The following is a 14,483-nucleotide window of genomic DNA, read 5'->3' as shown; positions in this document are numbered from 1 at the left end:
AACTGTATTTGGGAAGTCAGTGTTAAAGTTTGTGGGTCGTAAATCCTTTGACCCACTGAGTCTGCTGCAACGGCCCTGCAATAAATTTGATTTATTGCCACTCCGACGAACTTAAATGGTGCCCACATGCTTCCACTCGCACGCTGCCACTCTTCTCAGTTGCCTGATAATAGCAGAGTTCACATGCAGTGTAAAATGGCTTGTCTGTGTCGACGTGGTGTCTTCAATAACTCAGCTTGACACCAGTGCTTCTAATCTAACACTCTTTATTTAGAAGCATAACAAACAGAGAAGAAAACCGACAGAATCTAGCTGCATGTTCGCAGATTTCTGTCTCTAACAAAAACGAAGCTACCTTGCTCACATTCTCAGACAGACAGACTGCTTTCCAGAGAGAGCTCAGCCCCCACAGAGCACAGATCAAAGGAAAATGCCCGGGTCATGTGGGCAATGCACCCAGTGAATCAGAACGCTCCTGGAGTGTTAATTCCTGACTGTCCAGAACCGCAACAGCCAGTGGTGCCATGGGGATAGACACTGCTCTTTAGATATTGGAAGATAGCTATCATCTCTCAGTCTCCTCTTTTCCATGCTAAACATACCCAGCTCCTTCAACCATTCCTCATAAGGCTTGGTTTGCTGTCAGGTCGTTGTTTATTTCCTTGACATTTGATGGGAGGGCGTTCCACAGGGCAGGCGAGGATATGAGAGAGAGAGAAGGGGGGGGAGGGAGGGAGCTGGCTGCAGACGTGCAGAGAAGTGAATTTAAGAATTGAAAAATGAGAACCGGAGAAGAACCAAAATGGAGAGGCCCCCCATCCCTACCTGAGGAGGGTACTGTACATTTGGGCCTCCCAGCTCCATGCACACATTCATGTTCTCTGCATTCTCAGAATCTTCTTTGAGCACAATTGTGCTGGGCCCAGGGGTAACCCATGGAACATGGTCCAGGACTCTTTTCCTTCTGATGTGGTGTTCTGTACACAGTACAGTGGTACCTTGGGTTACATATGCTTCAGGTTACATACGCTTCAGGTTACAGACTCCGTTAACCCAGAAATAGTACCTCGGGTTAAGTACTTTGCTTCAGGATAAGAACAGAAATTATGCTCCACCGGCACGGCAGCAGCAGGAGGCCCCATTATCTAAAGTGGTGCTTCAGGTTAAGCACAGTTTCATGTTAAGAACAGACCTCTGGAACAAATTAAGTACTTAACTCAAGGTACCACTGTATGCTTAGTGTTAAGGTTTAGACTTATTATAAGTTATTGTAAGTTTCAGTTAAGTCTGCTGCAACTGGATTTCTTATGGTCAGTGCCAATCCTGAATGTCCATTATGCTCATTTGCTTTCAGCAGCAGTAAAGCTCTGCTGGACAAATTACAATTGCCTCTGGTCTGTTTTTGGGAATCCTGCAATGTGTTAAAGTTGTTGCTCTGCTAACTCTGCATATTTTTTGCTCCATAAGACACACTTTTTTCTTCCTAAAAAGTAAGGGGAAATGTCTGTGCATCTTATGGAGCGAATGTGTGGTCCCTGGAGCCAAATTGCCCAGGGGTAAAAAGCAGATCCTCGGGATTTTTGCACTGGGTCACCCCAAATTCACCATCAGATCACATAGCATGTCCATGGCAACAGCCTGCACCCAAAAAATCACGCATCCACTGTTTCATGGGGCCGCAATGGCGCAAAAACATGGTTACAAAGCAAGGATCCACATGGATTCTAAGGATTTTTGCACTGGGCTACCCCAAACTTGTGGAGTTTGGAACAGACAGGGTTAAAACTCCGTGGTGTCCTGTATATGGGAGGAGCCTGACGCAGAGAAGTGCGTCACAGTCTGCAAGCAGAGTTGCTTTCGCTTCTGACTGAGAGACACAGCACAACGGAGAAGCTGTGAATTTGTGTGCTTTTGGAAGCACGGAGAGATGCCGAAATGGCGGAGGTTTCCGATGGAAAGAGACTGATTTATGGCTTGTAAATAAACGCTTCTAGAGATAAGAACCGATCTGTCTTTGGACTTAATTTATCCCTTTCTCACATGGACTCAGGACCGCTGCATTTACTCTGCTGCTATCCTGCCAGGTCAGAGCTTCCAAGCAGAGCTGCCCAGAGAAAGCGTGACTGGACGGAGGATTTATATTCACACATTTCTGTGTCAAATCACATGTCTGTGGCCACAGCATGAACCACAAAAATCATATATCCACTGTTTCATTTTTTTTCTTGTTTTCCTCCTCTAAAAACTAGGTGCGTCTTATGGTCAGGCGCGTCTTGCGGAGCGAAAAATATGGTATACGCTGGAGTTCTGCTCTGGATCATACTGAGTAGAATTTCAATAACACATAACTCAGCGGCTGAGAATCTGCCCTGCATTCAGAAGCTCGCAGGTTCAGTCCCCACAATCTCCAGCTGGGACTGGGAGAGAATATTGTGTGGAATCCTGGAGAGCCCCTGACAGTCGGCATAGAAAGGACTGAGCTAGATAGACCAATGGGTCTGGCTCAGTGCCTGGCAGCTTTCTATGGTACTTCCTACTTGCAGGATGTGGGTGGTGCTGTGGGTTAAACCACAGAGCATAGGGCTTGCCGATCAGAAGGTCAGCGGTTTGAATCCCTGCAACGGGGTGATCTCCCATTGCTCGGTCCCTGTTCCTGCCAACCTAGCAGTTCGAAAGCACAAAGTGCAAGTAGATAAATAGGTACCACTCCGGCGGGAAGGTAAACGGCGTTTCTGTGCACTGCTCTGGTTTGCCAGAAGCGGCTTAGTCATGCTGGCCACATGACTTGGAAGCTGTACGCCGGCTCCCTCGGCCAATAAAGCGAGATGAGCGCCGCAACCCCAGAGTCGTCCGCAACTGGACCTAATGGTCAGGGGTCCCTTTACCTTTACCTTTACCTTTACCTTTACCTTTACTTGCAGGTGTCCATTTGCAGGCCAGTCCTTTTTCAGGGAAGTGTCATCAGCATGAGGTCACAATGCGACCAAAGCACCTCTCCTGGCAAGCAGGCAGGCACAGGCCAGAGTGGACGGGAACAGTCTCTAAACTGAGGTGGGCAACTCTAAGAGCACACGACCATCTTCTTTGCTGTGACTGAGGTTGGATTCTGTTTTAAAAAAGATGTTGAAGGTTTTCCCCCCTCCCTTTGGAAAAGAAATATTCTAACACAAGCAAGAAAAGGGAAGCAAAATATTATGTACCAAAAAAACAGGGTGGTGGGTGGAGAAGAGAAGGATGAATATTTTAAACCAGCAATGCAGCCAAAGGGCTTGTAAAGGCAAGCAAATTGCCCGTGTGAATCTCTTCTGAATAACTGGATATGGAATAAATGTGCAATTAGTTGTTATTTCTTTGGCTCCGACTTGCACAGGCATGTGGCTGGCTGGCCCCTGCAAGAACAGGATTCTGGGCTAGGTAGGCCGTTGGCCTAATTCAGAAGGTTCTTCTGGTGTTCCTCTGTTCTGCACAGAGCACAACTTAAGTGGAATCCTGGCACTCTGCAGTCCTCTGGCCCATTGGTGGTGTGTGACTCTGGACCACAGCCTAACCTAAAGATGATGTGCAATGATAGCACTATTTATTGGCAAAACCTACTGGTGTTTCGCAACTTTCTGACTAGTTGCAGGACCTTAGCCAGACCTAGCAGAGAAAACGCAGAATCCACGGAAGCAATTGGTGACTTGGCTGCAGACAGGATAGATGAAGCAGGAACCAGGAACTTGTAGTTAGGTGTTTATTATATACAGTGGACTATTTACAGGAACAGAACACGGATCTTTAGCTAGCTCTCTCATACACGACTCACAACTCCTACACTGACACACAGAACTCTGAACTCTGAACTACTGAACCAACACATTCCAGTTAGTGGACCATTAATTATCACTCCCTTGAGAGAACCTGACCAATCAGGAGGCTGTCTCCATGTCTCTGTTATCACCAGGCAGACTTACTCCTTCAGATTGCCTTCTGGCTGTCTGCCAAACCTTAATTGACTCTGTGTGAGTAGCTGCACGTTTTCAGATTCCCAACATATCACCGTTCATGTATATGGTACAAATCAAGAAATCTCAAAGACATGTTTGGACTAAAGATGTGTCCCACCATCTCGTTCAACAAGTATTGTGAGTCAAGGTTGTTTCATGAGAGTGTGGCCTGGGTTAGAAACTAGATGGAAGCAAAATCCAGCTCACCTCCTTTCCCCCATCTCCCTACCCCAGGATTCACCTTACAGGATGTGATTAATAACTACAACACTCTTGTTTATTTCCCCCCAGAAAGCTTTTTCAGTTCTGTAACAGCATAATTCATGATAAGTTGATTTGGGTCCATTTGTCCTGATCTGCAGCAACTGTAGCTGCCTCAGAATGATATGCATTTGACCCAAATTGATCAGATCCAGTTCAGGATTTGCATCCATTAGTTGCACGGTCCCGATAATCTCCTTTCTCCTCCTGATCTCCTTTCAGGGCAAGAAGAAGAATAGTACAAAGATTTCAACATGTCTGCAGATGTTTGGGTGGGGTCCTGGCGCCCTCACCGGCCCAGAGGGCCAATCGCTGCCCTCTACAGCAGCCCCGGACCCAAATATGCTCTCCCAACAAATGTAGGTAAGTGAAAAGCAAGAAGTCCAAATACTGGCCCTAGCCCATTTCTGTAAGAGGTGATATAGTCCAGCATCAAAACCCTAGAATGGGAGAAGTCTGGGTTGCTGCTTTTGCAGATATTAATATTGTGCAGCTTGAAGCAACTGGATGCATAAAAAACAACTCCTTTGGGGGTAAAACATTGATTCAAAGCTTTACTTGCAGAACTTTCTTCCAAACAGATCAAAAAACAGTAAATGATACATCCAAACAGTTCCTTAATATCAAAAGCATGTCCAGCACAAACTCAGCATTTTATAAGAAATAACTTTACTTCTTCCAGAAATCAAAACTGTGCCTCTCTCCCATTCTAGGCTGCATTCACCTGCTTAAGGCTATGCATCTCCTGGAGAGCTTCATTATCACATCTTACTCCCACTTTGGCTGGGAACAAAAGACCAAAGACCAACTCCCCAAGATGCTGATTTGCAATTGAATACTTTAATCACCTGATCTAAGGTTAAACACTCACGTGTTAGTTGGCAGAGAACAAATACAGTTAGTTATCAGCCCATCTAGGTGCAAAGAGAGCTCTTCTTGCTCTTCTTTTGTTCCAATGGAATCTTCCAGTTAAACCCTTTCAGCAAAACACACAGACACTCTCCATTTCAGTGTGAATTAAGCAAATATACTTAACAGCTGCCTCTTTCCCCAGCATCGAATCAACGTGTGGAACTCCTCACCACTGGATGTTGTATGAGCAGGGGTGTAGAAAGTTGAACAAATACTAGAGGGTGGAAAGGCCTACTACTTGCAAAAATGAAAAGATTGTCCCTGCTCCAAGGCAGTATAGGGTTGGAAGTTGCCATTTTGCCCCACTTGGTTGCTGTTAATGGACAAGATGCTGAGCAAAGTGGAATAATGGATCCTATCCATCTCAAGTTCTCCTCTTCCCTCTCTGTGCTCGCTCTTCCTTGCAGGCTACCCGCTACACGACCCTTCTCGCTACCGGGCCCCCGCGTACAGCTTTGGGATCCGCCGGCCCCAAGAGCTAGTGGGTTGCTCCCCTGGGCCAGGCTACCTCATCCCAACCAACATGACTATGAGGGGAAAGGATGGGATCCCTGCATTCTCCATCTACGGACGCCCCAGGGATGTGATGTCTTTTATGACTCCAGGCCCAGGTCAGTCTTGAAATCTGCCATACAACAAACCAACAACACCAAAACTGGCTTATGAATATAAAGGACAATTTTACTAGAATAGGCTCCCTCAGCCAGTAAAGCGAGATGAGCGTGGCAACCCCAGAGTCGTTTGCAACTGGACTTAACTGTCAGGCATCCTTTACCTTTTTAAATGTGTTGTGGGGGGAAGTTCTTGCTTTGTTCATTGTTATGTTATGCGTGTTTGTGTTTTTGTACTGTAAACTGCTCTTGCGATCTTAGGATGAAGAGCGGTGTATAAATTTAATAAAAAATAGGTCTGGGAGAAGAGTTGGTGGAAGAAGATTGGAAGAAATTTAAAGACTACCTGCAGAAACACTGTAAAATTAATGAATGTTAAAATAATGTTGGATTGAAAATAAGTGGCATTAGCAACAAAGTTAAAAAGAGTATGTAAAAATGAATTGATAATGGGTGAAAATACAGAGTTATAATATGTTAAGTTATAGAGTTAAGATAAATGAAAGAGGGTAAGGATTTGCTGATTTGATTAAATTAATGTGAATACAAAAAGGGGAGATGTGAGGAAGTCAAAGAAACAAGCTAATGAGTTTAAAGTTATAAAAAATGGATTTGTTTTAACTTTCTTTTTTCTGTTTTTCTATTTTTTTGTTTTTTTGATTCTGTATTTTTGTTTGAGAGTTTTTTTCCTTTTTTGTTCTTTATGTATTTTTGTATTTATGATTTTGTAAAACTTTAATAAATATTCTTTAAAAAAAAATTAATAAAAAATAGTAACAGGAATGCAGGGCAGTGTTGTGAATTCAGCCTTCCCCTGTGTGCTTTGCTTTGTGCAGGTCGGTATTCGCCAGAGAAAGCAAAGAATTTGGCCTACCCTTCTGCCCCCAACTACTCTCTCGCTTCCCGGACGAAGAACTTCGATTACGACCAGTCACCAGGTGAGAGAGCAGCAACCACAGAGAATCTCCCTCCATCTGGCTGCTGACCTCCTGTTATACTAATATAGGGTGCATGTGCATCAGTGCAGATCTATAAATGCATACAGTGGTGCCTCGCAAGACGAAAAGAATCCGTTCCGCGATTCTCTTCGTCTAGCGGTTTTTTCATCTTGCGAAGCAAGCCCATTGACGGCTTAGCGGATTAGCGCTATTAGCGGCTTAGCGGCTTTTAGCGGCTTATCGGCTTAGCGGATCAGCTGATAAGCGGCTTAGCGGCTTAGAAAAAGGGGGGGAAAGGGGGGGGGAACCGCAGGAACTCGCAAGACATTTTCGTCTTGCAAAGCAAGCCCATAGGGAAATTCGTTTTGCGAAGCGCCTCCAAAACGGAAAACCCTTTCGTCTAGCGGGTTTTCCGTCTTGCGAGGAGTTCGTCTTGTGGGGCACCACTGTATCCCCTAAGCTTAAAAGAACAAGATCAATTGCAAAACAGCCCCATCTACAGGCTGCAACAAGATCCCTTTGCAAAGGCAATCTGCAAAAGAGCTCAGCTGAGCTGAAACTTACAATGTCTCCACTTATCTGTCAGTTGCTTGCAGGTACTGTCAATCAATCCCTTTTTCTCAATGAAAGGGCCAATTTATCAATGAAACAATACTTTACTCGATTAAAGCAAGCAAATATACAGATGTATAGCCAGTCGACCTCATGAAATTCTTCCTGAGTCTCCCCTCTGTGAAACTGGTTTAACAAGCATCAATAACTATCCAAGCATACCAGTCTGAAAGGGCAGATCGCTGTGTACGAATGAAACCTGCCTTTGTCAACGGATTCTGGAGCCAGGTTGTTCAGCATTTCTAAAGGATGTCTGGGGCAGCCCAGGAAAAGCTTTGAGCAGGTCGAGCACCTCGAATGACAGAATTGCAAATATTGGAGAAAAAATATATATTCTGTGGCATGTCCTGATATACCTGTACAACCCATTATTGCGACTATTGTGTTTTCTGGGTGGTTTTTAGACACTGTCCAAGAATTTAAAAATTGTGGCGTACTTTTGTTTGGACTTCTTACCCTTGTTTGTGGGTGCCAGGGTCTCTGTTGCAACAGATCAATAAAGCTCAAAGGCTTAGTTGCCACCTTGCTTTTTATATACTTGGTTGCCATCTCTGATTTCTTCTGACCAACAAGCGGACCTTGAGGGGAATCATAGATCCCTTGAGCTAAGGGGAAGAATTCAGAAGTCTCAGAGGTTTTTCTTTCTTAACAGAACTTCCCCTCGGGTGGTTTTTGATCCAAATCAATTACCCCTGTTGGATTTCAGTCACATGTGGATCCTGTCTGGGTGCAGGATCTCTTTATTTAGCCAACTAAGAATATCACAAAATACGTATCTGAAGAAGTGTGCATGCACACGGAAGCTTATACCAAGAACAAACTTAGTTGGTCTCTAAGGTGCTACTGGACAATTATACACACACACACACACACACACACACACACACACACACACAGTGGTACCTCCGTTCCGGAGCCCAGTTAACAACCTGAAAGGAACGCAACCCGCATCTGCACATCTTTGCATGTGCGGGTCGTGATTCTCCGCTTCTGCGCATGTGCATGACGTCATTTTGCGTGTCTGTGCATGGGCATATGGCGAAACCCAGAAGTAACCCTTTCCGGTACTTCCGGGTCGCCGTGGGACGCAACCTGAGAAAACGTGCAAACGTAACAAGAGGTATGACTGTATATATATTTCAACAAACTACTGTGCAAGCATTCAAGTTCTCTGGAACTCTTCCAGAGATGAGACAAACAGAGCAATTTGCAGGGGGTAGTGGAATAGGAAAATTCCCCAGATGCCGTAACGCACTGAATCCCTTCTCTCCCCTTTTCCTCCTCCAGGGCCTGCCGCCTACGGCCTCCCTCCCATGCTTGGGCCCAAGGTGATTGGCAAGAGCACCGCCCCCAATTACTCCATTTTTGGACGCAGCATGATTGGGAGTTTCTATGAGGACCTCAGCAAGGTAAGCAGCCGAACAGCCAGGAGTGGGAGATTTAGGAGACCCTGAAACGATTTGATGAAAGCAAAATCAAGAAAACGGGGGGGGGGGTGTTCTTTAAATATGTGCTAAGGAGTCATCTTCTGCTTCTTCTGCTTCTTCAGCGACCGAGGGGCTCAAGTGTGAAGTTTTCTTGGGGCTGGTGTGTGAGGAATATGTAGGACAAAGTGGGGGGCTATGCTTTGTGTTCAATGTTCTTTCATTTTTTTGCATGTAAAATTTTTAACTGAATCTTTCATAATGCAATAAGATATAGAAAACTAATCTAAAAAAACGGCTGCACAAAAAACACAAGCAGAATAAGTAGAATATGGAATAGAATAGAATACAGTGGTACCTCTGGATGCGAACGGGATCCGTTCCAGAGCCCCATTCGCATCCTGAAAGGAACGTAAGACATGACTGGGTGTCTGCGTGTGCACAGGTCGCGTTAGCTGCTTCTGCGCATGCCCGTGACAACATTTTGAGCGTCTGTGCATGTGCAAGCGGTGAAACCTGGAAGTAACGTGTTCTGTTACTTCTGGGTCACCGCAGAGCACAACCCGAAAATGCTCAACCTGAAGCGTATTCATCCCGAGGTATGACTGTAGAATAATAGAATAGAATAGAATAGAATAGAATAGAATAGAATAGAATAGAATAGAATAGAATAGAATCTTCTTTCTTCTTCTCCTTCTTCTCTGGCGGTCTCTCGTAGCCAAGTAAGATTGTCTTCCATAAACATGGTTTTAACAATGAGTCCATAAGTGACTGTGGAGGCCAATTCTGGATCCACACGTCCTTCCACAGTGGGGGACACAGGTTTCCGGGTGGGAGTTGATCACGGTATCGATTTGCCAAGCATGCCTTATACAATCCAGTGTGGAGCCTCCAAGACTGTTGGATAGTGCCTTGTGGTCAGCGTGGTGTAGTGGTTAAGAGCAGTGGACTCGTAATCTGGGGAACCGGGTTCGCGTCTCCGCTCCTCCACATGCAGCTGCTGGGTGACCTTGGGCCAGTCACACTTCTCTGAAGTCTCTCAGCCCCACTCACCTCACAGAGTGTTTGTTGTGGGAAAGGAGATTATTAGCCGCTTTGAGACTCCTTTGGCTAGTGATAAAGTGGAATATCAAATCCAAACTCTTCTTCTTCTTCTTGTACACCTCCTTCTGGCAACTCCTGCAGCCATGCTGGGGCCAAACATCTTCAGACCACCTTAATATGGCTGAAAGTTCTTGTCACCTGAGTAGCCCAGGACCTTCAGACACACAGCCCAGGCTTGCGCCCCAGAGCGGTCCCTTTGGGGCCGCTAACAGAGTGGTTTGGCTTCACCCTCAAAAGTGCACTCCATTGTCTCTCGAGACAGATGGATGCCAACCATGATGAGAAGGGAAATGGGGTTCTTCTCAATGACTTTCACATGCCCATAATCAGAGGACATTGAAGCACCCTAGAAGGGGCTGGAGAGGTCCAGGGTGGGTGGCTGAGACTGATCTTGGGCATGCCTGGCCTAAAAGGTAAAGGGACCCCTGACGATTAGCTCCAGTCGCGGGCGACTCTGGGGTTGCGGGGCTCATCTCGCTTTACTGGCCAGGTCATGTGGCCAGCATGACTAAGCCGCTTCTGGTGAACCAGAGCAGTGCACGGAAATGCTGTTTACCTTCCCGTCAGAGTGGTACCTATTTATCTACTTGAACTTTGACGTGCTTTCGAACTGCTAGGTTGGCAGGAGAAGGGACCGAACAATGGGAACTCACCCCGTCGCAGGGATTCGAACAGCTGACCTTCTGATCAGCAAGTCCTAGGTTCTGTGGTTTAACCCACAGCGCCACCCGTGTGACCCTTTTTCTTCCCTTGCTCAACAGACGCCAGGGCCCTGCAACTACCGCCTGGTGGATCCCAGCGTCTACAAGAACCGCCCGCCCCACTTCAGCATGCTGGCCCGCAACATGCCCCCAGGAGACAACACTCTGAAGCCGGGTCCAGGAGCCTACAGCCCTGAGAAGGTGAGGGCAGGTGGCAGCAGAAGGCCTGGTATTGTTCCGGGATGAGGGGTGCAGTTGTCCTGCAGCAAAGATGTGGGTCTTATGTGATGGTGGGAGAGGCGGACAGCTCTTGCCCCAACATTCAAATGTGAATGAGCAAGGTGATCTTCATTAGTATCACCTCCAGACTTGATTATTGTAACTCACTCTACATGGGGCTGCCCTTGAGACTGACCCAGAAACTCCAGCGGGTGCAGAATGCTGCGGTGAGACTCCTTATGGGGTCCTCGCCACGGGATTACATTCACCCGGTGCTATACCAGCTGCACTGGCTCCCGGTGGAGTACAGGATCAGGTTCAAGGTGCTGGTTTTAACGTTTAAAGCCCTATACGGCCTAGGACCCTTGTACCTACGGGATAGCCTCTCCTGGTATGTCCCACAGAGGACCTTACAGTCTTCAAACAAAAACATCTTGGAGGTCCCAGGCCACAGGGAGGTTAGGCTGGCCTCAACCAGAGCCAGGGCTTTTTCAGCCGTGGCCCTGATCTGGTGGAACGCTCTGTCCTAAGAGACTAGAGTCCTGTAGGATTTGACATCTTTCCGCAGGGCCTGCAAGACGGAGCTGTTCCATCAGGCTTTTGGCCAAGGCACAGTCTGACCCCCTCCTTTGGTAACCCTCATAGAACTCTAGCCCAAAGGTTGCCATTAATTTGATTCTGAATTGATTTTAGAATGAATTGATTTTAGAATGTATTTCAATTAATTGATTGTGATTTTATGTAAACATTTGTTACTTTTACTGTTGTTAGCCGCTCTGAGCCCGGCTTCAGATGGGGAGGGCGGGATATTAATTATTATTATTATTATTATTATTATTATTATTATTATTATCCCTCCACTGTGGAACCAGCAGAAACCACAATCTGGGCAAGCAGGAGCATGCATGTTGACAACCTAACCAGAAATTAAATATACTCTCAGTCACCCTCCTCTGCACACGTTCCAGCTTGTCAACATCCTTCTTAAATTGTGCTTCAACGAACTGGACACCGTATTCCAGGTGTGGTTTGACCAAGGCAGAATAGAGTGGTATTATGACTTCCCTTGACCTCGACATTCAGCTTCTGTTGATGCAGCCTAAAATTGCTTTGACCTTTTTTGCTGCTGCATCACACTCCAGGCTAAACATACCCAGCTCTTTCAACCACTCCTCATCAGGCTTGGTTTCCAGACCCAGGATCATATTGGCTGCCCTCCTCTGCACGCCTTCCAGCTTATCAACGTCCTTCTTAAATTGTGCCCAGAATTGGACACAGTATTCTGGGTGTGGTCTGACAGAACAGAGTGTGATGTGAGATCTTGGCCTGCCAAGAGCCTTCCATGCCCCCACCCCTTCCCTTCCGCTGGCGGTGCCTAACCCTGCCCCTCCGTCTCTCCTTCCTCCTGCAGCACACACCTCAACGTGGCTTGACCTTCGGGATCCGCCACTCGGACTACGTGGCTCCTCTCATTGTGGACGTGGCAGATTAAGCTGGCCCCACCGGCAGAGATGGTCTGGACAAGAAATGTTCCTTTGGAAACATGTGGATCTCTTGGTGCTTTGTGTTGTTGCTGGAGATTGGGGCCTGGGAAGGGAACTGGGGTGGGAAGCATCCAAGGCCGGGGAAGGTCCTCAGAGCTGGGGAGCTGGGTTCAGCGAGGCGGCTGCACCTTTGGGTCTCCCTGTTCCCGGATTCTTTGGCTGGATTCTTCTGATTGAATCACCCCTTAGTCTATCCAGTTGTCTTAAGTGTGGGTGAGTTGAAGTGGGGCTGGGAAGTGTGGGTTTTCCCATTTCTGCTTGGTGGGCTTTATAGGGGGCAGGGAGGCAAAGATCTCCATAACTGTAATATTTGCTAATTTCCCTGTTTTGTGAGCTCGAAGCAAAAAAATCAGAATTCGGTGCCCATAAGGGCGAAATTCTGCAATCTGTATAAATTCTGGAGCCTGAGAAAACTGCACATACCTTTCCCAATTTGCATCATGTGCTCTCCTTCTGCCAGTCACACAGGGCCAGATTTCAGTTTGATGCGGCCCTCAGCTACTGAAGGTAATGGGGCCCTTGATATGTCCAGCTGTCCTTTGTCAACAACAGATGGTCACTGTTTTTTGTGTTGAATATATGCTATATGGCAATTTATGGACCCAATAGGTATCTCAAGCCACTTGCACATAACAAAAATGTATTTTATCAAAGTAATTGTTGAACTGAAATACAACTAAGAAGTATATTAATAGTGAAATAATTATTAGGCTCTAACTTAAAATGATTTTTTATTCATAACAAACTTAATAATGCAAACACATGGGCATTTGGCAATAACAAAAGTTCCTTTAGAAACACAATTTACCAAGACTCGTAATCTAGTCTCTAGAAACTTGCTGTAACATGAAATAATAATAGGTGTAAACTAATAATCATAAACAGCAGAATGTAGGCACCCTATATATAGAAAGGAGCAAAGCAGTGGTATTTGAGGGAACAGGCTAGCAGGTGGGGCCCATGACTTGCATCATAGGAGCCTACACAACACAAAACACTGTTGCTTTATGTACGTTTTATTTTATTTGTTTTTTTATCTTATATTTTGGAAATGTACATCCAGGTTTTTTTTCTTTAATTTTTTTGGGGGGGCCCAAGAGAGTGGGGCCCTAAGCTATAGCTTGTTTACTTTATACATAAATCTGGCACTGCAATCAGATGTCCTACCCCTCTGACTGCAGGAAGCCTTAATCAGCAAATCCTCTGGCTTCCTACAATGTGCTTGCCATGGCTCCAGCGCTCCTAAGAACATCTCCACAGCCATCTCGGCAAGGTGCTCAGGATCATTTCAAAGGGAAAGCGAGTTTCTTAGGAAGCTGAACTGCAGTGGCATAGCGTGGGGGTGCAGGGGGGGGCGGCCGCACCAGGCGCAACATCTGGGGGGGGGCACTCGCCGCCTCCGGAGTCGCCGAAGAGCCTCGGGCGCAGGCTGTAGCAGAGCCCCATGTCTCGTGGAACCGACGAGCTGTGCACGTGTCTGGGCTGAAGGCGTCCGGCAGGCAGCAGCTCTCAGCGGTCCCCGTGCATCAGGGCCGCGGAGGGCGCACCAGGCAGCCCCTCCTCACAGCCCCGCCACCGCCGCCGCTGCTGCAGCTGCTGGGCCATGTTGCATTTTCCTCGCCTCTCTGCCCTCCTCCTCCTCCGGGCAAGTGGCGTCGTTTGGGCGGCAGCGCCAGCGGCAACTCGCCTCAGATCACCTGACACGGACCCGCCGCCGCCATGGCTACCTTACAATAAATACCCCAGCCCAGGCAGCAGCAAGAAGAAGCTGGCAGCGGCGGCAGGTTAGGGGTTAGGGGCGCAAATTACTTGCCTTGCCCCGGGTTAGGGGGAGCAAATTACTTGCCTTGCCCCGGGTGCTGACAACCCACGCTACGCCACTGCTGAACTGTGTGCCTGACACCCTCTGTTCTTTTCACTCTGTAGAATCCAGGGCCTATCCACAACCTTGGCTAGAAAGACCTTTGAAGTACACAACCTGAATTTGCCAGTGTTGTAATCAAAAATCTGCCCTGTTCCCTTAAGGGGTATCCAAGAGCCCATATAGAGTCCTTACGTAGGTTCCCTATTGGTAGGAGAAAATAAGAGGCCAACCAGAGAATATTGAGAAGCAAAGCAGCTAGTAAGCCTGATCTTTATTAATCTGTTGCAACAGGGTCCTCACTCACCAC

At 46.9% G+C, this 14,483-nt stretch overlaps 1 protein-coding gene across 1 annotated transcript; it reads left to right on the top strand.

The window, feature by feature from the left end:
- Positions 1-2,984: 2,984 nt before the first annotated feature.
- Positions 2,985-12,323, top strand: CIMAP1B (ciliary microtubule associated protein 1B). The gene is made up of 7 exons (XM_079993088.1): positions 2,985-3,098; positions 4,470-4,610; positions 5,567-5,770; positions 6,607-6,708; positions 8,608-8,729; positions 10,610-10,750; positions 12,180-12,323. The coding sequence occupies exons 2-7, from the start codon at positions 4,502-4,504 to the stop codon at positions 12,258-12,260; spliced, it is 759 nt and encodes a 252-aa protein (XP_079849214.1). The 5' UTR covers positions 2,985-3,098; positions 4,470-4,501; the 3' UTR covers positions 12,261-12,323.
- Positions 12,324-14,483: the final 2,160 nt, after the last annotated feature.

This window comes from Podarcis cretensis, assembly GCF_951804945.1.
Source record: "Podarcis cretensis genome assembly, chromosome: 10".
Lineage (NCBI taxonomy): Eukaryota > Metazoa > Chordata > Lepidosauria > Squamata > Lacertidae > Podarcis > Podarcis cretensis.
The sequence above is the reverse complement of the archived record's forward strand: the minus strand, read 5'-3'. Positions and strand labels throughout refer to the sequence as shown.

Coding starts and splice junctions, on each gene's coding strand:
- CIMAP1B (XM_079993088.1), top strand. CDS start 4,502: ATGTCTGCAGATGTTTGGGTGGGGTCCTGGCGCCCTCACCGGCCCAGA. Junction 6,709..8,607: donor CGATTACGACCAGTCACCAG/GTGAGAGAGCAG, acceptor TTCCTCCTCCAG/GGCCTGCCGCCTACGGCCTC. Junction 8,730..10,609: donor TCTATGAGGACCTCAGCAAG/GTAAGCAGCCGA, acceptor CTTGCTCAACAG/ACGCCAGGGCCCTGCAACTA.